Source organism: Lepisosteus platostomus, chromosome 7, assembly GCF_059453375.1.
Source record: "Lepisosteus platostomus isolate fLepPlt1 chromosome 7, fLepPlt1.hap1, whole genome shotgun sequence".
NCBI classification, from domain to species: domain Eukaryota; kingdom Metazoa; phylum Chordata; class Actinopteri; order Semionotiformes; family Lepisosteidae; genus Lepisosteus; species Lepisosteus platostomus.
In genome coordinates, this window is record NC_142617.1 from 50,487,937 (window position 1) to 50,512,843 (window position 24,907).

A 24,907-nucleotide genomic window follows, 5' to 3' on the forward strand; every position below is an offset into this window, starting at 1 on the left:
CCAGATTGCTCCAGTACAACACACAGCGGTTTTGATGCAAGTTGCTTTGGATAAAAGTGCCAGACAAATAAATGAAAGAAATGGAGGGAATTGCTGTGCAAATGTATGTGTGGTATACAGCATGTATCAACAGAGAACAGGTCCATACCAGTGTCACATTGGCTCACAGGGCCAGAGCTCATCCTGGTTTCTGTTGGGTTAAGAGGACTAAAGAGCATGTGACTCCTCCCTAGACAGGACACCACTCCACCACAGGGATCACCCCCGTCATGCTGGTCCCCTCTGATACAGAAGGGTGGCCTGGAGCCACAGGGGTAAAGTACTTCACTCAAGGTACAACAGCAGTGTCTGCAGTAGTGACTCGAACCCACAGCCTGTCAGTCATGAGTGCAAAGGCTTACCCAGCATACGTCACTGCTCTCATAACCAAAAAAACACAACTGAAATAACCGGCATTTTGAAATAGAACACACATCATCTTTCATGTCACTTACTGCTTCCAGTAAAGACCAGCAGAAATTTGAGATGTGCTCCAAAGGCAAAAAAAACATGTTTGGAAACATAGCAATCATTTTCTTTCAACTTGTTTTGTCAAAAACCCATCGTCATGAAGGAAGAATTCAGGAATAAAAAGCTTACGGTGGAGTTTGTAACTGCTTCATGCAACAACACCCACAGTATGCTCCTGGAAGCAGAAGAACCAGGAATGCTACAACCTGACGTATCTTAAACAGAAAAGCACAGTTTCATAAACATATCACTGCTTATGTTTTTACAAGGCATAAGTATTCCATTTCCAAGCCTGTGCTTTTGTTTACAATGAGATAATAAAACTAGAGGTAATTAGGAAGTGGTTAGTGTGCCCGACTAATTGCCAGAACAGCATGCGCTGAACCTTCACTTCAGGTGGATTTAAAAAGAGTTGTTTATGAGCTGAAAGCACGTATTGGGAATAACAGCTTGTTCACTTTGTTCAAACGAAAGAATGAAATAGTTTGTGGTTTAATTGTTGTGTTTATGTTCTATGGAAGCACTGCATTTTCATTGGTCTGGTGTCACTTCTCTGCAGAAGACACACATGTCAATTCTATTAAAATAAATGCCAAAAACAGCTTCCTGTAATAGCAAGGGAGAATCTCACTTTTCACAACTTTCCAATCGATTGCTAGGTTTTTAAACATGGGTTTTTTGCCTTTGGAACACATCTCAAATTTCTGCTAATAGTTTTAGGCTGTCAGTGTGTAACCTGGTAAGATTGATCAAAACACAGCGCCATATTATTACTCCTGCAGGACTTCATTGGTCAGCATACCAAACACAGCGGACACTCTTGTCTGACAGCTGCTCCAGTCCCGAACAACCTTAACTATGCATTGTCCATTTCCCATAGACACAGCTTCAAGATGCGTCTGTCCTATTCTGAGGTTTTGATAAGTCCCAGTTCACTAGGAATAACAACACCCAAGAATAAAATGTACTGAAAGGACTATGGAGTATTTTAGTCAAAATTTGGCTAACCCACTTGGATGAAGGCTGACCTCCTGGCCACAGGACGAGGAGGCTGGGACTCCTCTGCAGAGTGAGCAGTGACCAAGGGGCAGCTGCAGAGGTGGAGGTGGGATGCAAAAAGACATGTGTGAGGGAGAGAAGGGGATCACGTATGGTATTTAGTGTATTTAGTATAGTATTTATAGTGTTTTAGGAGAGGAAATGACATTAGTAGTGATTTCTAGTTACTGACAGCCATGTCTGATTGAACTTGGCTGTTGTCATCCCTCCCAAACTTTTGTTACAAACTCCATTTAAGCTACTGCTAAGCCAGTTTTTTGGGGTTTAAAAATAACTATTTTGTGTTGTTACAATATCATCAGTGAGTTATACTGAAATGGAGTAACATTATTTCATTTGGAAAAGACAAAGCTAGACCATTGTTTTAAGTGAGCATTGCAGACAAACACAAATCAAAACAGGCAAACACACTCACAGGCTGTTCCTGGGCACCGGTCCCTTTACGGCTGGGGGTGAGCGTGCCGACCACAAGGATTACATCATCTGGAGTTTGTCAGACACAAGCCTGCTATGCTGAGAGATAAGACTCTGCAGACAGATAAGTCCAGAATTAACAGGCTGCAGCAGACCTCCCACTAGAGATGTTAAGAGTGTCTCCTAGGTCACACAGTACAGTTTGTAAAGTTTTAGGAAAAATCAAAGGTGGAAAAAAATAAACGTATTTTTAGTATTGCTTAATAGTTAATTGATGCTTGACGGGAATCTGCTCATCCTTGGATAAACGTAGGCTACGTTTCTACTAATCAATGAGCAGACTCTGATTATTCAACTTCAATGGGAGGCTTACTCTACTTTCAAGAAGAAAACATCCATGTTTGGACACCTAAAGTGAATTTGGACAACTAAAGAGAATGATCACACAAAAACAGTTAGGTCTTTGCAACTGCAAGTTAAAGTCACAAATGACCGACAAGTAGCATAAACTGCTTTACAGCACTTCCCTTACAATGGGAGCAAAAAAAGGTCTATCCGGTAGAATCAGTCCCATGCTCTGAAGCTCTGCATCACATGCTAAGAATGATCTACTGATTCCTGCAGCAGAGGCAAGAATGTGGAACTTCTGTTAATATCATTAGAAGACAGGTCCTTAGAGAGCACAAGAATGATTTTACTCTGAGGTTTACAGAACAGAAATGTTTCTCAATGTTCCATTCTACTTCTAAAGCAAGTCCTTCAAAAATCACCCCAGGTAGACACATTTTTCCATTGTTAAATTCTTTGACATCAGTAATTTTCAGATTGTATTACATAGGGGTTAAATGGTTTTTTAATCTGAACTATTCCTACCAGCCGAAAGGCATTTCCTTCCCATTTGCTGCAATAGAATGTGCTGATAAAAAAATCTTATTCAAACATTACTCATTTCAGAGAAAGCTGTTTTTCCTTCCATTAAGACAGGTTTTCTCATTGCATTCTAAGGACCTTCATAAACATTTGCTTAATTCAGAACTGTTTTAACCACAAAAATTGAGTGACATCACTGTAGGATTCCCAAAGTATTACGTTGTCTTGCAGGACTTCTTATAGCAGCACAATTGATTAAGTGGAAACAGCTGTGGTGACACTAGACATGTTCTAAGAGGTTCTGAACACAGAAGAGAACTAAGGGAAAAGACAATCGGTTCCAGAAAAGCTATTGTATTTTGGAAAACTACCCTCAATATAATCCAGCTCTCTCTGATGACCAATACTCATCCCACACAACTCACCAGTCACTATGTGCTCTCTGAAGCTTCTGTGAAAGAGAAAGAATAAAAAAGCTTGCTGTCTACATTTACAGTGCAGTCCATACGTCTTTGGACAGTGACACAATTTTTTCTGTTTTGCCGCTGTACTCCAGCACATTGGATTAGAAATGAAACAATGACTATGAGGTTAAAGAGCAGAATGTCAGCTTTAATTCAAGGGTGTTTCCATCTATATTGGGTGAACTTATAGGAATCGCAGCCCTTTTTATACATAGTCCCCCCATTTCATGGGACTAAAAGTAATTGGACACATTAACAAAATCTTAAATAAAATTTGGCCTGTTTGTCTGCGACCCATAGACATCACCAGATGTTGGGTATCTCTCCTGGTGATGCTCTGCCAGGCCTGGGCTTTTTGCTTTCAGTCTTGTCTTCAGTAAGTGAAATGCATGATCAATGGTATTCGGGTCAGGTGATTGACTTGGCCAGTCAAAAACAATTCCACTTTTTGGCCCTGAAAAACTCCATAGTTGCTTTAGCAGTATTTTTAGGGTCATTGTCCTGCTGCAAGGTGAAGCGGTGAGTTTTGAAGCATTTGGTTGGATCTAAGCAGATAAGATGTTTCTGTACTCTTCTGAATTCATCCTGCTGCAGTTACATCATCAATAAAGACAAGTGAGCCAGTTCCACTGGCAGCCATGCATGCCCAAGCCATGACACTGCCTTCACCATGTTTCCCAGATGAGGTGGTATGCTTTGGATCATCAGCAGTTCCATTTTTTCTCCATACGTTTCACTTTCCATCACTCTGGTACAGGTTAATTTTTCATCTCATCTGTCCATAGGGCTTTGTCCCAAAACTCTAGAGGGTTTTTTATGTACTTTATAGCAAACTGTAACCTGGCCTTTCTTACCAGTGGTTTGCATCTTGTAGTGATCCCTCTGATGTTATGCTGGTGTATTCTTCTCTTTATGGCGAAGAACATCCTGGAGAGTGTTCCTGATCTGTTCAGCAATCGAAAAGGGGTTTTTCTTCATAATTCAAAGTATTGTTCGCTCATCCAGCAGCCATATCACCCTGCAACTCACAACTGGCAACCCACTGAAGCTAAGCAGGTGTGAGCCTGGTCAGTACCTGGATGGGAGACCTCCTGGGAAAAACTAAGGTTGCTGCTGGAAGAGGTGTTAGTGGGGCCAGCAGGGGGCGCTCACCCTGTGGTCCATGTGGGTCCTAATGCCCCAGTATAGTGATGGGGACACTATACTGTAAACAGGTGCCGTCCTTCGGATGAGACGTAAAACCGAGGTCCTGACTCTCTGTGGTCATTAAAAATCCCAGGGCGCTTCTCGAAAAGAGTAGGGGTGTAACCCCGGTGTCCTGGCCAAATTTCCAATTGGCCCTTACCAATCATGGCCTCCTAATACTCCCCCTCTATGAATTAGCTACATTACTCTGCTCTCCTCCCCACTGATAGCTGATGTGTGGTGAGCGTTCTGGCGCACTATGGCTGCCGTCGCATCATCCAGGTGGATGCTACACATTGGTGGTGGTGGAGGGGAGTCCCCATTACCTGTAAAGCGCTTTGAGTGGAGTGTCCAGAAAAGCGCTATATAAGTGTAAGCAATTATTATTATTAATTATTATTATCCACTACTGTGGTCTTCGTTTACTATTGCTCAGCTCACTGGTGCCTTCTTGCTTCTTAACAATGTACCAAACAGTTGATTTTGACACCTAATGTTTTGGCTATGTCTCTGGTTGATTAATTCTGATTTTTCAGCCTCATGATGGCCAGCTTTAATGGCATTAACACTTCTTTGGTCCTCATGTTGAGAGACAACAGCAACAGACTCAAGATGCAAATGCCACATCTAGAATCAACTCTAGACCTTTCGTTAGCTCTCTTGTGCATGAACTAATGATGCAACAACACACTACTGGCCAAGAAACAACTGAGCAGGCAATTGTCCAATTACTTCTGGTCCCATGAAATAGGGGGACGATGTATAAAAAGGGTGTGATTCCTATAAGTTCACCCAATATAGACATAAATACCCTCCAATTAAAGCTGACATTCTGCTCTTTAACCTCATAGTCATTGTTTCATTTCAAATCCAATGTGCTGGAGTACAGAGCCAAAGCAACAAAAATTGTGTCACTGTCCAAATACTGACGGACTGCACTGTATATTCCAGGAACTGTTGCTGGGCAGTAACAGTTTAGACCTCTGTATAGAAGTATATTTCAGACCTGACCGCACACAAAATCTTTGCTGGATCCCTATATTTACCATAAAGACCCATCAGAATGCTCTTTAAAATCTCTCCTAGCTGATGAATTAATTTTTCTTCTCTAGTTTCAGCAGCTGTTTTTTTTAAATGTTCTGTTCGTTTCCATGTGCAGCTTCCTTAAGGGGTGTTTCTGGATTGAGATTTGTTTTGTGGAGTTTATTATATGCTTGTGAAAATAAAAAGCAGAACAGCATGGACAGAAAGTTAAAATCTTGCCTATTTGTTGGCTGAGTGGAGACCAAAGGGGCTGTTCCATCTGTTTGAAGGCACAAAGCCAAAATGTCCACCTTGTTAGCCCAGGTGCTGCTCACTGTGATGCAAACATTCCCACAGAGACACTCAGCATTGATTAGACTGACACTCCCTGGGTCCCCTGTGTGTCCAGACACAGCGTTAACCTGCAGTCCATCAGACCTAGGTGTCAGGAACAGATGGAGATGGAGGAAACAAAAATATAGTGTTGAGTGACGTGCTTTACAATGTCTTCCGTTCAAAAATATTGTGTCTGATGAGGTATTCTATTGAGGGAGGGTTCAGGAGAGAAAAAAAAAGTGCTAGCTTAATTTGTCTGGTTTTGATATGTTCGTCCTGTTTTTTTTCTTTTCCAGAAGGGACACCTGTGATTTTTAAACAAAGAGAAATACCTGTCTGGCTCCTTCTCTGTTGATATTCTTGAAATGAAGCAAAATGGATATTCTTTCTAATAACTGGTAATCTGCTAAGGTTGATCGGGCTGGTGGGACAGTTGGGAGTCTTGTTTCGGTAGTGTGCAGCATGAATCATTCAGAGGAAGTAGTTGCACATGGATATTTTCAACATTAAAATCTTCTGAATAGAATAACAGCTTGCCTCCATTCCAAAATCTTTGAACGCTTGGATTTGCTTGAAGGAAATATCAAAGAACAGGCACTTTGTAGTTTGGAGCTCCTAGCAAGCAGCTGTGTTTCAATAGAGACCATGGTGAGAAAGGAATCCCAGGGTATGAATATTTAGCCAGTGGCTCCCCTGTTAGGTGACTCATTTATAAAACATTTTAGGAAAGTCTGCATTTTAAAAAGAAATATTGATTTAGTCTAATTTTCCCTTTCACGACCTTCCATAATTTTTTACAGCAGCTATTGGGTCAAGGTTAAAACAAATATTGAAAGCAACTTATTACATATACAGTTGCTGCAAACAAATTCATAAAGATATTCCTTATCATGGGATTTCATATCAGGAAAACGACAGTCTCTTCCATAGCAGGTGCACTCACATTTTATTAATCAGACACGACATAGGTATACTCATCACATTGATTAACATTTCTCATCAACAAGGATGATCAATAAGGTTTCTAGTGAGAAAGTCACAGCCTAGCTGCTTGTGCGATCACATGCTGTGCACGAGGTTGCAGGTGCTCTCTTGTGGGAGGCTTGTCCCATGGGACCAGGCAGACACGTGTGTCTTCATTGGTCTACTGTAGATGCCACATTAGTACCACGCTAGGCCATTCACTGCATAAGTAGAACATTCTCATCTTGTGAGAAACTTGTTGTTGCACAAGCATCCTGGGGACATGTGTAGTCCTGCTGGGATGCTGTCACATCAGGATGAGCTCACAGGAAAGGCAGCAATTGAGGTAACAAAATGTGAACATCACCTTTGAGGTGATTAAGTACTGTAGCGCTCTCGGGTTCACGTGGGCATACGCCCTCACTGCTGCCACCTCAGGTCAGCCTCCCACCGCTGGGGACTCGAACCTGGGCCTCCGGCATCACTCAACAAGGACCCAGCCGGTTGAGCTAAAGGGAAATCTCCCCTCAACCCAGCGGCTGAGGTCCCTGCTATTCCCAGGGAAGCCAGCTCACACAACCTGCAATGTCGGCCGTATGTGTTACAGTACTAATGCAAAGATATGTATACTTTATTCTTCTAAAAACATACACCTACTGTATAGATGTTTATGTTCAGTATAATTCTACGTCAAACATGTCATCCATAATCAAGACTGCATGTGCAAAGTGAAGCACAAATAATCCTGTTCATCTGATGAAATACAAATTCACTGTAACCAGACATGCCTGCAGAAGTGCCTACCCTTCTTCTTTTGCCTTTACAGTCGATAATCTGAAATGAAAGACAACAAACAAACAGCAGTAAGTAGTTAACTTCACTTAAAAATCCTTACAGCTCACAATGTTTTGCGAGTACTCTTTATTCAGAGCAATTCCTGTTGTTTATGAAAAGCCCAGAGGAAACAGGAAACATGCTATTATATTGGAGTTGTCCAGAGCAACATGCCAAGCCAATATCTATCAATCCTCAGTGCAGAAGTTGTGCAAAGAACAGCCAAGCTGTGCCTCTCCATTCAGCATGATTAAATATCCAGCTGTTGGGTTGAAAATTCTACAGTACAAGCCAAAGTGATAAAGAGGTAGTCTAAAGAGAAAACAATCAACTGCATCTCATGGAACAGAAACACTTCATAGCACCAGCCTGGTCATTTGGCCATTAAACAATTTCAAAAGAATAATGGCATCCCACATCAAAGCTTTCAAAGTCCACGATAAGTGACAGGGACAGTGATAATCAGCCTTTTTGTTCCCGCAGGCATATACAGTCTCATTTCAGCATGGATTGCACAGATAGACCCCTTGTGTGAAAATGCTCTTCTCCTACAAGTGATATTATCACATAAGGATGCATCAGCCAAAGGCAATGGCAGTATTAGAGGATATGCCTCTTTCTTGTACAAGAACACAATGGGTATTGAAACACGACAAAACTAACATATTACAACTCTAAAATTGGATGTTTAATACTGTTAATGTAGATTTCTATTGATGATGTCCTTGCAGTCTTGGAAGCAACTGATTCTGAGATCTTTAGAAAAGATAACTGACATTGAAGCCTGTTTTTTTATCATTTAGGTACAATTAAGCTGCCTGCTAATTCAAGAACTCCAAACACTACGTACTGTTGAAATGATGTTTGCATTTAGTTGCACAGACCAGCTGCAACACAAAATGAGGCAGTGTGACTCCATTCAAGTGAAGCCAGGTCCACCTTTGCAATGGCCTTGCACAACCGAGTGAGAGAAGCTCGTGAAGAGCTTGACAGGAGCACTAAGAGTCTAGTTTAGGTCTGCTTATGCTTTAGGAGACATCAACCATATGGCTCCTCTTGACCTCACTGCTGTTGGTTTTGCAATCTCTTCCATGTGTTTTCAGAAACATATGACATCACTGTCTAGAACTTTATGATCACTCTAGCTCCCCGAGCTCCTGCCACCTTTAATGACCTGACCTGCTGCAGTGCGTCACGGTGGGCAACAGATATTTAAAACTCCATGATTTGTCATTCACTCTAAACACTGGCTGCTAAAGATAGAGACCCTGGTCTTTTTCAGAAGCGTACCCCAGGTCTTTAACACATCAACACTAGCTGCTAATAAAAAGAGTAAATGTGATTTTCCAGACAACATGTGTTTTTCATTCTCAATTAAAAGACAGGCTATTAAATTGAGAACTCAATTACAGTGTTACAGTGAAAATCCCATTTCCAGTTTCTGTCTCAGTGAGCTTTACGCTCATTGTTCTTGGTGGCTTCTGCAATTTTCTTGGAATACTGATCCCTTTTCATGCTCACATGGAGCAACATCTGGAAAACTTGAAACTGAATTCCACCAGTATCTTTTCAAAAAGATTGCAGCCTCCGTCCCCTTGAGGAAGGGAGTGAGGAAAGCTTTCTGTATTCCCTCCCCTTTCTCTGTGTTATGGGCTCCTGGTTTAGACAAGCTAACTGTTTTGTCTACAGTTTCTCCCACACGTTAGGACTTTCAATTACCTTGTGGACATTTCCTGAAATGTGCCTTACAATTGGCACACAGGGCTTTCACCAGTCTTAAGATGATGTCTTCAGCGTGAGTGCAGTGTGTTATTCCAAGAGGTGCTGTATGTACTGTATTACAGTCGCGTTCCTGTCAGCCAGGACAGCACAGGCAGCTGTGGCAGGAAGTCAGTCTTTCCTCTGGACAGGAAGAGCCTGTGAAAGTCATTAGGAGAGCTCCTGGGCACCCAGTCTGAGCAGATTTATCTCTCCGAAGAGCCCAGCCACTGGAACAATAAATGAGCTACAGGCCCAAAAACCATCACAGGCTGCCACATGTGTTAACCCATTCACTACCACAGAAGGCATCATGAACAAGGAGTTCGCAAAAAATCACCAATTTTGCTAGGATTTCTGTTGGCATTTAGCAATGCATGCTGAAGGTTATTTTTCGATCTGCTCCTTTAAAAGAAAACTAAATGTGTCTAGTTATTTTCATAAATGTGCACATAATATTTTGACATGAAATACCTCACTATTGAAAGGATGCAAATCAGGCGACTTTTGAACAAAGCTGGGTACTGCCTTGTTCAAGTAAACAACCCTTAAAACTTCTTCAACACACCCTGAGAAAGGCAGACACTGCTTGTACAGCAGCAGATCATTTTCAGTTTGAAGAGTAAGGTAGCGCTTTCCCTTCTTGTCAATGTGGAGAAGCAGTTAAAAAAAGCAAATAATGTAAGGGCAAATAGAAAAAAGTTTCTTATTCAGTTTCTTTCATGACGTAGTCCATTCTTATCCGTGGTTAATTTTTTGTGGGAACAAGAGCTGAATGAAGTTATTCAAGGGGCCAGTGAGAGTTCAGTTTTGCCTGGGTTCACTCCTCTCCTACCTGTGTCAGGTACAGTCTCATAGTTTTAAATTATACACTGCATACATATGTCCAAATCTAAACTTGCTAAACATTTTCCTAATTTGTACCCAACGAGCCAAAAGTGGACAATCTCCTGCCACTCTCATACAGGTATTTTGGTCTTGTCCTAAACTGGTTTATTTCTGGTCCTCCATTTTTGACAATTTCTCTCACATTACTCATCTTGAAATTGAACCTCTCCCTTTATCGGTATCTTTGGCGAGTTACCTGATAACCTCATCTTACTAAAAATACAATCTGACAGCCTGGTTTTTGTAACGCTCAAGGTATCTTATCCTCTATAATTGAAAGCCAGCTGCCCACATTTGTTCAATGGATCAGAGATACTGTATGATGTGGCTTCTTAAGATTAAGAAAATGAGATAGCAGGTCAACCATTAAGTTTATTTCCAGCTTGGTAACCATTTCTGAACTATTTTGAGAATTTGAGCCTCCCTTCTGTACCCTAGACCTTAATCTGCTGCGAATTGGATACCTGATAGGAATGGCCTTCCACTTTTTTTTTGCTTCCCTGAGATGGTTTAGTTTAATCGGCATTTAGCAATGCTTTTTTGTGTCGTCTGTCTTTTTCTCCTCAGGTTTCTTCTTTTTGTGAGGCAAGATTTGGGAAAGACGTGGGAAGGTGACTGGAGTCCTGTATTATTCATTTCATTAATTATTTTCAGACAAAACTCAATTGGACCAACAATTGATGTGTTCCCTAATATTATTTTAATATGTAGCTTATGCATCACATTTATGTTACCATTAAAAACCAAAAGTATTTGTCAAAAATCTGTATTTGTGTTTATTTCAAGAGTTTCTATGTTGAAGTTAAAAATATGCTATCAATTCAATTGTGTTACAAAATTACAGTTTTGGAATCAGTTCAACTAAGTTCAGCCTACATTCCCAAGCTTAAAGTCAGTAGAACACATTTCCAGGGCAAAAGAACTGAAACTTCTGAGTGCAGACAAAGACGATTATGGGGGGATCTGACTCAAGGATTCAAAACCAAACTAAAACTAAACTAAAACCAAAGGACAGGAGTGGCAACTGTGGTGAAGTGCAATTAAAAACTGAAAACAAGAGGCACGCCTTTTCACAAAGGCTGTGGCAGTATGGAACAAGCTACCCAGTCATGTGGTTTTAAGCGGATAGCCTGATTTTCATTCAAGAACACTTGTGTCCTCTAGATCATGTTGCACTGTTCATTCTGTAGAATACAGCAGGGTTGAGCCTGTCACTTTGCCTTGAGGATCTTGAATATTTCTATCAGTTTGCTTCACAATGTTCTGTGCTCAAGACAAAAAAAGGTTCAGTCGTCAGTATAGGACCTTCCCTTAGCCCCAGTCAAGTAACTGCTAGAAATCAACCAAGTCAGGCTGAATGGGCTCCTCTAATAGGCAGCTTCTCTTATGTTCATACAGTATGTGAACTGTGGACATGTGTCAATTTTCGTGTGTCTTAAACATATTTGAGCATTAAGGTCATGACCAACTAAAAACAAACCAAAACAGAATGCAATCAGGTTAGGAATGTGTTACACTTTATCTGATTTCATTTATTTAAAAATATTCTCTGACACATAAACCACTTTCACAAACGCATTTAGCTTCAAAGATGCCATCCTGATATTAGGCTGAAATATGACACAGATATGCAAAATCACACCTACAAGCAAAATTAGCCGCCTTTGTCCTGTATGACAAACACCTCTGACATACTGTATCCCACTACAGACAGATGGATTAGAAGGATACTGTATTTTTCATTCGGAGACAATATTGTTTCCACACCTGGCCTGCAATGACATTGCATTGTTAAGAGTACAGAGAGGTCTGAAACACTCGCCTCTCGTCTGATTCTAGCACTATCATCTGTGGCTTTGGTGCAAGCTGACTTCTAGCTCTCACCAAGCCTAGACACACATGGACTTCCAACACACTGCTTTACAGCAATCCATACTACTCTGGTTATGTGCTCCCCGTGCTACAATCGAGGAAGATGACATTGAATATCATGTTTTGGGCCATTACAGCAGACAATATCGATATGATAGACCTGCAAAAACAGATCTTTCAAAAGGTAACGAGACAAAAGATGATTAACTCAAATTATCTTGCATTTTTTCTGCAGGTTCAGTCTATAGGAACAGACTAAGTTCTCTGTGTCTGTGTGACTGTCCAGTTAAGGACATGATATCAAACCGGCAAGCTGCCCTCTAGTGGTCCTGAATGATCTCTACACCAAAACATAATCCATGCATTTCACAATATCATCCATGTACAGAACCTTAAATTACCTTGCTGTACAGCTAGGCAGGATTCATGCAGTTTGAAACATTTTAAAGCCTGGTTAAAATATTTTCTCTTTGTGGGCTGCTTAACTAATAATAATAAAAAATCAAACCAAGTGATTCAAAAGCTGGATAAAATCTATCAATCTACAAGTGACTGTGGTTGTTACAAGTAACTATGAACATGTCTGTTAGTCCGTACTATTAATAAGATAATCAAGCACAAATTAATAGCTGAAATACTAGGTAATTAAGCTCACAGTAGTATCAGAAGAGGCTGATTTGCATTTTGCAATCAGGCAGTTAATCAAGGTCCTATGTCTCTGTACCCTAAAGTCTTGAATGACTACAGACCAGTGGCACTTACATCACACCTAATGAAAACTCTGGAAAGGCTTGTACTGGACCACCTCAGAACCCTGGTGAGTACAGCACTGGACCCCCTGCAGTTTGCCTACCGGTCACACCTGGGAGTGGAGGATGCAGTCATTTATCTGCTACACAGAGCCAACTCTCACCTGGAGAAGACTCTTTGACTTCTCCAGTGCCTTTAACACCATCCATCCACCTTTACTGAGAGATAAGGTAAGGGCGGCGCAGGTGGACACTCCCCTGCTGTCCTGGATTATAGACTATCTGACCCTCAGGCCACAGTATGTACGGCTACAGAGCTGTGTGTCCGAACAGGTTGTTAGCAGTACTGGGGCTCCACAGGGGACTGTCCTTGCTCCATTCCTGTTCACCTTTTACACCTCTGACTTCAGGTACAACTCTGAGACATGTCATCTGCAGAAGTTTTCAGATGACTCTGCAATTGTGGGGTGTATTAGAGAGGGGAGGGAGGAGGAATATAGGAGCTTGATTATCAATTTTGTGGAGTGGTGTCATCTTAACCCAGCTTAACACCAGCAAGACCAAAGAAATGATCTTTGACTTTCGAAGGAATAAGTCTCTGCTGAACCCTGTTTTCATCCAGGGTGAGGACATAGAGGGCGTACATTCCTACAAGTACTTAGGGGTACACCTGGATGATAAGCTGGAGTGGTCTGGTAGCACTGATGCCCTGTACAAGAAAGGTCAGAGCCAACTCTATTTTCTTAGGAGACTCAGGTCCTTTTGTGTGTGTGGAACACTGCTACACATTTTTTATGAATCAGTGGTGGCGGCGGCCATCTTCTACGCTGTGGTGTGCTGGGGTACCAGCATCATGACAAAAGATGCAAATAGGCTCAATAAACTCATCAAGAAGGCTGGCACTGTGCTGGGGATGAGCCTTGACCCCATGGAGGTGGTGGCTGAGAGGAGAATGCTGACCAAGCTCACAGCCATCATGAACAACACCTCTCATCCGCTTCATGGGACTGTTACTGGGCAGCGGAGCACTTTTAGCAACAGACTGCTCCAGCTACGGTGTTCAAAGGGAAAGTTTCCGCAGGTCTTTCCTCCCAGCGGCTGTCAGGGTGTATAACGCTGCCCTAGGCTAGGACTTTTAGCCCTTCATTTGCTCCTCTATGGACAGCATGTTTACTCCATTGTACTTTTTGGACAATCAGTCTGTATAAACCTATGCACATTTTTACAGTGACTATGATCAGCACATTTTGCACACACCTATTTATTTATTTATTTATTTATTTATCTTGTTTGTCTTTTGTTTTATAACTATTCTGATGTCTGTTTTGCTTGTCTTGGGCTGGACTGCTGTAACACATCAATTTCCCTATGGGATTAATAAAGTATTATCTATCTATCATTGTCTTTAATGATTAATTGGTGTTGATTACAGATCCTGGTGTTTAAAATGTATTATTTTAAATAGCACATTGATTATTTAAAGTAACGAGAATGGGTCCGATTATATACTGAAGGAAAATAAGGTTCAGTTAATGAAGAAAAAAAACTATTAATAAAAGGCCTTCAAAGCAGAAGAAACACTTTTGGGAAATTTTTTCAGGCTACTAAAACAAACTGCTGGGTGTTTGCAGTGATGGATGGGGTGCAGTATGTGTTACTACAAGGAAAATAACTCAGCATCTTATGTGCTTCAGAAAACTGCCATTCAACACAGAGCTCGCCAGGTTGCCATGGGAACAGCATCCCCCCGGAGGGGGAGGAGAAAAGATGGGACCAGGGCTGTCACAGAGACTCTCACAGAAAGCACTGTGAGCGGCCCCAGCTGCTTTCGTTTTTATGTTTTGAATCCAGGCTGAAGAACTGGAGTGTTTTCTCATGACTGCAATGAACAAAATCAGTGCATGTATTTCTAACAAATGTTGCTCATCATGGCTGCAAGTGAGAAGTTATGAATTATGAAATACGTTCTGACTGCCCAATCTATTTAAGAAAATAACAATTCAAATATTTTAATTTACTTCATTTCCCATTTTAATGAGCCCACAATCCATTACTAATTCCCAACTTGTAGGGCCTTTTTAAAAAATGATCCCGTGACCGAGTGCAGGTAACTGGCTGCTTGGCGACTGTGGACTCTTGCTGTGATTAGGTGGCAGACCCAATCATCAAGCAACAGATGATGCCAGACTGAGGCAGAGGACAAGCATCTAATGAACAGTCACCCTTCACCTGGGACCGCGTGGCTCTGGTACAGTATGTGCCAATCTACCTCCGCGTTTTAAAGCATTTCACTGAATGAAGAAACGATAGAGTTTACAGTAAGTAGAGTAGGCAGAGCATTTAAATTAATTCCTGTCTGGGAAGAGGGACACAGGAATATAGCACTTGTGAGATCAGTATTGATCAGAAGTCAATAGATCAGTTACTAAAGTGACTAAAGTGAATTCCCATTTCTGTGCCTCATCCAGCTGTTTTATATTGCAATTGTTACTGACTTCCGCTCTGTGTTTTGCACCTCTTCTTGCACCGCTGGACTGTCAATAAGAGGAAGGGTTTGTGCCCATCTAGCTCGTTTGATAGTAGTTAATTCACCCATCTAGTCCAGTTGTTCCTTGAAAGAAATCAGGGTATAAGCATCAACAATACGGCTCGGCAGCTTGTTCCACATTCCCACAATCCTTTCGATTAAGAAGTGCCTCCTGACCTTGATTTTAAATGGACTTCCTGGTAATTTCCACTTCTACCTTCTGGCTGAAATCTTGATTTATGAAATTAGTGCACATCCCAGCTTTTCTACAGCAGGCCTGCGTACACCTGCCCACACCTGAGGTCTGCTTTCCAGGAAACATACAGTAGCTGTGCTCTTCTGCCTTGTTTAGCCCAAGGAATAAACACCAATCACTGCCTGGACAAACGGGTTGTGATGTACTCTTCCAGCTGATAAATGAAGCCATTCCATTATAAAAGCAGCAGTCGCAGCATGACTGCACTCTACTGCTTTCATGCTCCGCTGCATTACAATGCTTCCCAGACAACCAAGAAAGCACCGGCTTCTAATGAAATGCATTCGCATAACCTGTGTGCTAACACACACCACAGGAACACACAGGCAACAGCACGGGAGACAGCAGAACGCATGAGGAAGGGGGCAGCAGCAGAGCAAGCAAGCAAATTCATTTTTGTGTTTCCCGCTTCAAGACCCAACCATTCTAGAGGGCATGAGGTTGTCATGACAACCTCAGAACCCCCTCCCCCCTCCTTGAGGAGACTGGAGTTTTTTTTTTCAATTTGAGAAACATTAGTGTAGGAGTTTAAAGCCCCGTTTAAAACCCAGTGTGCGAAAATTGTCAACTTTAAGCAGCACTGACAGGAGACCCTGTATAAGATGTTCACTTTCCTCACTCGCTGTGTCAACCCACTGGCTGTCATGGTTACCTGCTGCTCCTGCGGAGAATCAGCAGGGTGACGAAGGTGGGCAGCAAGGTCCCTTCTCCCCTCTCATGCTGCACAAATCTCTTCTAGAAAGGATTTTCTGGGGGGTCCCCACTTGTGCCCCAACCAGTCAGGAGGTGTACTGAACCAACAACAGGGTCTCCATACAGTGGTGGGGGGGCATACCAAGATCTCCAAAGGAAGCTACTCGGGAGGCTACATAACAGATGCATGAACTACCTCAGCTGGCTCGTAGATTATTGAGCCATTCACCTTGTCCTAGAAGGTGAGCCCAACTATACTGATGACAAAACTCATTTCAGCTATTTGTACCTGTGATCGTCTCCGTTCAGTCGTTATCCAATGTTTATGACCATGACTGAAGACATAGATTGTCCTGCTTCAGAACAGATGGACCTACAACGCCCATAGTACAACGCATGCCCCATCCAACCTCAGGCTTCCCTTTACCATTGCTTGTGAACCAACACCTGGAGCAACTCAAACTCCTTTTTGAGAGACAACCTGTGATGGCTTGTGATTTGGAAGGGTTCTTCCTAGATGCTGCTCAGTTTTCAAGATTGCTTCTATCACCCCCTCCCTCGTTTTTCTGCCCGCTCTATGGTTCTGATGGGAAGCAAGAATGATCTCCAAAGCAAGAATGAAAACCCTGAAAATGACTGTCTCCGTTATTGTGTGTTGGACCCCCCTACTATCTGCTGGGTTTGTGGTACTGGTTCAAACAGAAATCCCAGAGCATGTCAACCACGCCCTCTTCCTGTCTGGCCTCCTGCACACGTTGTTGGACCCATTTGTCTACAGGCTACAGTATACACTCCATCGCTTCGGGAGGACCTGTGCCTGGGCTGGCATAGGCTGGAGTCGGGGTTAAAAACGAAGAGTTTGGAACGCTGTCCTTGCTCATCGTCTTGGTTCAATGTAAGGGATTACATCCTGACTGGTGAGCTCTCTGGGCACAGGCACAGGGATTTCGTTGCTCCCAATGGGACAGCAGCTCAAACCCTATTTTAGCAAAATCTTCCTCACATCTCCAATGACGAACTGTCAAGTTTAACATTTATCCTCTGCAAATTGTCTTTCATTTCATTAAACTATTTTTGCATGGAAGCAGAAACTCTTGGAAAACCAATTTAACAGATAATCAGGATTTTATTGGCAAAGGATAAGGTTTTATCCATTATCTTTGTAAACAGTCTCACTATTCTGCTGCACAGAAAACAGATTGATTTATTCAGGCTATCTGATCTCAATCTATGTCTGTACTAGTGTCCCAGAGTAACCAGACAGTAACATTTTATTGCAACCATGTTGACTTCAAGCACATATGGATCTTCTCAGATATCCCGCCAATGACCTAATCTTGTCCTTGCCAGAAACAGTATTATCTTTGGATCTGATAGACTAAATTGCCCCCTTCTGCATCACGTGACTCAAATCACAAAAGGCTTAGTCTTTCAATATTATAAGAACTTATCTAAAATTGTTCAAAAGAAGGAATACATGGAAAAAACAGAGATTGTAAAGATAACGTTAACCGGTAATCAACAACAGCCATGGGCTGTGCTTGCAGTAAACCCTGCGTTGCTGTTTTGTTTAAGTCCATTGGCTACAAGGCCAATAAAGCAGAGGGCTTGTTGACCATATAAGCCCAGCGTGCTGTATAAAACCAGCAGACTGGACTTGTTTCAAAGGCATTAATAAGACCGCAGCAATGATGCCATGTAGCAGGTTTAAGGTACCCCTGGTGCTGGCGCTGGCTGTCTGGACCCTGGAGCTGTCAGGGGCCCAGGGCCCCAGGGAAGGGGTGACATTGCAGGCTCTCCACTGCCCCGAGTGCGAGCGGATTCACTGTACCCCAAAAAGGGCCCTGAAACTGCAGTGCAAAGGGGGGATCACCACTGGTATCTGCGGGTGCTGCCCAGTCTGTGCCCGGATTGCTGGGGAGAGCTGTGGAGGAAAGTGGGACTACCTGGGCAAGTGTGATGAGGGACTGAGCTGTGTCTACCAGGATCTCCGAGAGCAGGAGGCCACCGGGGAGCTGAAGGGAATCTGTACAGAGGGTAAGCCCACTGTCTGAATAACTAATCACACAATGACAATGTGCCAACAAACAGGATTTCCAAACGCTCTTAGTGTAATCTCTAAAGTAGAATGGGCTTCACTTTTTTCTACATGCTAATAACCTATAGCTAACTTTTTCAGACTTTGAAAACTTCAGTTTCTCATTTCCTGAACCTTCCAAACCTCAGCAGAGACAATGCAAGTTTAAACTCTAAAGCTTTTTCTAGAGTAAAAACTAAGTCACAAAACAATGGATAGTATTCATAAAATGCAATTTAACACCCTTTTTTCTCTTTATAAGAAACTGCACAAAAAAGCTAAAGAGTTATAAATGCTTTTGTAACATTGGTAACATTATTAAAAAAGATGCCCAATGTCTTTTATACAAATGTTATAATGTTATAATATCCCCTCACTTTTCTTGACTGTCATAATCACACTTGCTCACAATAAAAGGACAGTAATTAATTGCCATTAAATGTGTCATAATTAATATGCTGAGGTGATCAAGAAATGAGAAGAAAATTCAAACACTAATCATATAGGATCTTTGTTTGATGTGCAAAGAATCAGCTAATTTTAGAATCCACAACTAAAGCTTGAGTAGCAACAGTTTTCAATTTATGTTTAAATGCTCGAGTGTGAATGCATGTGATGTTTTCATGTAATAAACAATCATACGTTTTTGATGAAGGCCAGCAATTCTAGTTTAAACAATGTTAATTACCAAGAGTGATGACCAAAGGGACTTTAAAAGCCATTTCTCTGTTAAAACATTAAAGCATCTTAATCTAAATGTTCTTTTGCAACTGTTGAGGTACCTACCTCTGCATTGAAAATCACATTCTAATGGCCTATGCAAGCTGTAAACCTCTGCAGTGAAAGGTCTTGTCAGTGCTTGTTGTAAAATTACAGCAGGAAGTCCCAGGGCTGCTATGAATTAAAGTGGCTTGTGCCATTGCCAGTATTATGGTTTTCTTGGGAAAAGGACTGCTCTGATATTGTCAACGGTTGTAAGAAATGATGTACAGGTACTGGCCTTTAAAGATATGCATACAAATTTTACACTGTTTTGTTATGTTGTTTTTTTTTCTTTTTTCTATTAACTTGCTAGACCTATTGTCAGTAAGACCTGCTTTGATATACAAGCCGTGAAAAAGGTTAACCAAGTCAAGGCTTCCTTCAACTTGAAAGCAGTCTGTTGTGCCAGTAAAACAATAATCACTGCTCCAATCTCATCGGAACTTCACTAAAGTGCCTGACTTATCTTAATTGCATCTGTACAGTTAATAATTCAATTGCCTCAGAGGATTATATGAACGGGATTTGGAAAACGTTATTCTCTGGAAGAGTGTGAAATTCCCGTGGTCGTACAGTATTTTTTTCATAAGGTGACAGTCCTGAGGAGGTGTGATAATCCACATAGAAGCCCACATAGACGACGTGGCTGACATTAATCATATTCAAGTGCCACTTTTTCATTTACTATTTTCCATACTGTGAGGTACAGAACATCCAGGCTGCAACAGTGTAACACTAGATTGAACTACAAAACCAACAGTAAATAGGTTTAATACTCTGAAGAAGGAAGGCCTTGGAACGTTTCTTACTTAAGATCCAGAAATGTAAGCAAAAACGGCAGAGCTGTAGAGCACGTAAAGTAAGAAATGTTCCAAGTGTAAAAACAGTTTTTGCAATAGATTTTTAGAAACCTGTACCAAGAGGCATTAAAAAATACTTCACATGCTATTCGTTACAGTACTCATTTGTTGGCTTTTTAAAACCTCAGATTATATTTTTAAATTAAAAGCAGATTGGTCCACAACAGTAGTGTAGAAAGGATCAGCGGTGACATGTCTTGCTGTGGATTACAGTGCTACAGATGGGGGAGGAGGAGAAGGAGGAGGTCTGCCGACCGCAATGCACCTGGGAATTCTGCAGAGACAACCCGTCTGAAATATGTTCAGCCAGGTAGGTGATCAGCATCTCCCACTCCTTCAAAACCTCCAGCATCTTTCTCCGGTCACACACCAAGTCCTTCACTTCCACAATGCTGATTAATGAAAGCATTTACTCACCGACTCAAGTCCCATGTGAGAACAATTACGGAGTTTAAAAATTGTGCCTATTTTTGCACCTCTGGAGCTCTTGGTGCTAAAGCTGCTGCGGCGCCCCGGCTGCGCTCAGACTTCCTGTAGGTGTCCGTCGTTGAAAGGGTGACGAGCCGAAGGCCGAGCGCCTCACGTCTCAGTCTGTGGCTGCAGGGCTGTGGTGCTGGAGAGCAGGGACTGCCAGGGACGGTGCCAGCACACCTCCTGCAGCAGCTGCTTCGTCATCCAGCAGCCGCGGTGCCACGAGGCCTGCCCCTCCTCCGACCTGCCCTGCCTGCGCCGCTTCGGGAGGTGCGTGCACCACGGGCTCGGCCAGAGCCAGGAGCCCGCCTGCCACCAGGGCCTGCAGGTGAGTGCCAGCCGCGGGGGGGGCAGCACAGAGCACAAACTGTCTGGTTCACGCGGCCTCATCAGGCAGGTGGCGCTGGAGTCGCCTGCTGGTCAGATAAGCCTTCTCCTAAAGCAGGGGTGTCCAGTCCTGGTCCTGGAGAGCTGGTGTGTCTGCAGGCTTTCATTCCAGCTCAGCTCTTCACATCAACTCAAACCAAATTCACTAGATTCTCTGGGCTGTTCGGATGCTGCTGCTTTGAAGAAACCTGAACCGCCTGCAGACACACTGACCAGCCCTCCAGCCCCAGGACTTTACATCTCGGCTCTGAAGGTCTTCTGAATGGAGAAGATGCCTGTCCTGTTTCTTGTTATAAAGAAAGAGAAATCTCTGTAGATTCATTTACGTTTTTAAATAAAAATGGGTGATTCTGATGCAGCACAAACCTTTTTCTTGAAAGATGCTACACTGAGGGACTGAACAGTTTAATTTTCAATTGTTGTTTCTTAGAGCTTTTAGCTAAGTATTTTTCCTCCCTAGCAGCAGTACCATTCCACTGTTAAAACAGTTTTATTTTTGATCTTGTATTTCATTGTCCACTCGTGTATTAAACCAATCAAAATTTTCTGCTGTGCATTCGAATGCAGCGATCTTAATGCAGCACAATCACACTGTCTTTTCTTTCTTTCACAGACTAATGCAGAGGGCTTTTTTGTTTGCCTGGTCCCTAGCTGTTCCAGCACAGCCTGAAAAACTAGAATAATTCCACTCTTCAGAGAAAACCAGCCCTCATCATGAGAACCCAGTTCAGCCAGAAATGTAGCATGCTTCAGCAAACAAGAACAATTAAGAAAAACTGAAATCAACTTCAAATGATTCTGCTAAGGCCTACTTTCCCTATTTAAATTTAAATAGTTAAATGTAAATGTTGTTGTATAGGTAGGTCCATTAATTGTTTGAATGGAAGTATAATGGTGAAAGTAAAAATGGAAAACTATGGGCTTTGCTATGTCAAATATTGTAATTATAGTAGTACATGTGATAAATAAAGATTGCACAATGTGCCAGATTGCCTTAATTCATGAATATGGTTTCACATTTGGAAGTATTTGCAAAAAACAAACTTCTTTGTTCTCACACCCTGTGCATGTTTTCCAATAGCATCCAGGTGTTCTACTCCAATCCTGGATCCAATAGTACCAATGTGTTTGGGAAATTCCAGCCTGGTGGCAGATGTAGTTTCTGTGTCGTGCTTTGGGATACTTCCCACTGCTGCAGAAATTATTGCAGATATTTCTTACATGATTCAATGGATGGCACGACACAGGGCTCTACAAAATTGCTAATTTTCTAGACTCAAGCTCATTCTGTAATAAATAAGGTTAGGCAATGGAAAAGTCTTAAGTGCAGACCAGATTTAAAACCACAAAAAAGCACATGACAAGGTCACAGTTTTAAACAGACTGGGACATGGGCTTCTATAAGAACAATTAAAATGACATTTTCTCAACTGATTCAGGCAGCTAACATAGCAGCCTGACGTGTTCTAATTAAGTCTTTAATCACACACTCCTGATCCTGCAGATTAAGTTCACAAAGGAGATGTCAAAAGAGAAAGAGAGGCTGGGGCCTGCCCACCACTGTCAGCTCATTTAGTGATTCAGACACTACACTCCCCAAGGACAGCACTAGACATCACAACTGGTTACTGTATAACAGCTACAAAGCTTTATGATCCTGTAACTGCAGAGCTGCCAGCACATAAATTACATGTCCTTGGCCTGGAAAACAATGGTCAGTTTTGTTAAAAGTCCCCTTTAATTTATGTACATAAGAAAATGAATTGGATTTTGTGAAACACGAAAACTTAATCACTGAACCCTTTCAAAGAAGTGTCATTCACTATAACGTCTTGCCTTCAATGAAAGATAGTCACAGAACCTCCTCGGACAAACCACTAAAACAGTTTGGATTTCTTTCTGGCTAAAGAGAGATCCTGCAGGAGATACCATCTGGAACACCTGCATCTTTTTCACTGCAACAGATTTTCTTTGCCTCAACAATGATTCCAGGCTTTATCTTCTTCAGAACAGGAACAGAAAGAAACATTCCACATGATTCCACATTCCTGGAGGCACAGACAGGTCTGGAGCTACATGCAATGTGACCAAGGAGTCTATGGGTGGAAAAACATCAACACTATGTCACTGTCTTCCTCAGACATGACACAGTGTAATAAAACCAATGTGCAGAATTGTTTCCAGATTTTTAAGTGGTGCCATTCATAACACACCATTCATCTTAGGACATCTTCCCCTGTGTAAAGACACAATTTATTTCCGTGGCCTTCGTGTAAACCAGAGCCTTGTGGCATCTGTGGAGTGAGTCTGAAGTGTTATATTGTAAACAGCCCCTTTCTGCTGCAGAACTCAGTCCCCCGGGACAAAGAGAACTGTCATGATAAGAGATGATCAGCCTTTATTATTGCTTTCCGAGACATCCATCCATTTTCTAACTGCTCCATCCAATTTAGGGTCGCGGGGGACCAGAGCCTATACTGGCAAGCAATAGGTGTAAGGCGGGGTACCCCCTGGAGGGGACGCCAGTGCATTGCAGGGCGCACACACACTTGCACCAGGGCTATATTTTCCAGAAGCCAATTATCCTACAAGTATGTGTCTGGACTGCGGGAGGAAACTACAGCACCCGCGAACACAGGGAGGACATACAAACTCCACACAGATAGCACCCCAGGACCGGAACCCGGGGCCCCTGTGCTGTAAAGCAGGAATGCTGACCACTACACCACTGTGCGCCCTATTTTCCAAGACAGTGGCTTCATAATTTAAGCTACTGGGTGGTTCTCCTTCTGAAAGCATGGGCAGCTTTAACCTTATGATCCCTAATGAAGAGCAGAGGAATAAAAGAAACTTTTCTTTATAATGTATAATAATGTGTATAATGTTTCTTTATTAGCCCTATACAATTTCTTGCATTAGGAATTCGTCTTTTCGCATACCCCAGCTTTTCTCCAAGGAGACACAGACACACAGAAAGGGAGAGAAGCTTGGGGTCAGAGCGCAGGGTCTGCCATTGTACGGCGCCCCTGGAGCAGTTAGGGTTAAGGGCCTTGCTCAGGGGCCCAACGGAGTAGGATTCCTCTGCCGGCCGCGGGATTTGAACCGGCAACCTTCCAGTCACAGACGCAGATCCTTAGCCACAGAGCCACCGCTTCGCCCAAAATATGGAACAATTCACGAATTTGCGTGTCATCCTTGCGCAGGGGCCATGCTAATCTTCTATGTATCGTTCCAATTTTAGTATATGTGCTGCCTAAGCAAGCACATGTGCTGCCTAAGCAAGAACGATTAGTGAATCTGCAAACAACAGACAATTACTCTTTCTTCTTTTGCAGCACAAACAAGATTTAGACAGACCACAGCGAAATGTTTATACGTGAATAGAGTTACAGAATGAATGTTTACTGTACCTCTAACTGAATGCGTTGCTGAGATCTTCATATTAATGTCTGTATAAATAAACTCTTCTGCTAATCGGTGAACACTAAAGTAACATTTAAGAAAGTATCTTCATTACAGTACCTATCAATTATCACCAGAGTAAAGTATGGCTGCCTTATAGAGTTCAGGCAACTGTGCTTTTTATAAATGAATGAAAGATAGATTCATTCCAGTTAATATTAACTACATACTATCCTGCTTCAGTTGACAGAATGATCTTCCCTTAATTAGTAATGTAATACTTTCTGTTTCAGATCAAAACCTATTCTTCCATTCTGTTTCAGATCATGTCATGATCAATAAAGAGACTGCTATGTGTTTATTTCCCCATGTTTCAAAATGCATCTAGCAACTGTTCATACTACACATTCTCATTCTGTGGCACAGACAACTTGCCCTTGCAGGTTAGAAATCAATACCCACTAATGTGTGTGACGGCCGACATTTAACTAAATCATCTCTATTCCTGCTTCGTTTCAATAAAAATACATCAGCAGAGCCTGAAACA

General features: G+C 42.1%; 1 protein-coding gene and 1 non-coding gene across 2 annotated transcripts; one reads left to right on the plus strand and one right to left on the minus strand.

The window, feature by feature from the left end:
- Positions 1 to 18,035: 18,035 nt before the first annotated feature.
- Positions 18,036 to 21,956, plus strand: LOC148659112 (insulin-like growth factor-binding protein 4). The gene is made up of 4 exons (XM_088641033.1): positions 18,036 to 18,438; positions 20,314 to 20,410; positions 20,704 to 20,899; positions 21,572 to 21,956. The coding sequence occupies exons 1-4, from the start codon at positions 18,090 to 18,092 to the stop codon at positions 21,626 to 21,628; spliced, it is 699 nt and encodes a 232-aa protein (XP_088497159.1). The 5' UTR covers positions 18,036 to 18,089; the 3' UTR covers positions 21,629 to 21,956.
- Positions 21,957 to 24,116: 2,160 nt separating this feature from the next.
- LOC148659113 (U6 spliceosomal RNA) lies at positions 24,117 to 24,223 on the minus strand. Its single transcript, XR_015940599.1, has one exon. It is a non-coding gene; the product is annotated as a U6 spliceosomal RNA (small nuclear RNA).
- Between the last annotated feature and the right edge of the window lie 684 nt (positions 24,224 to 24,907).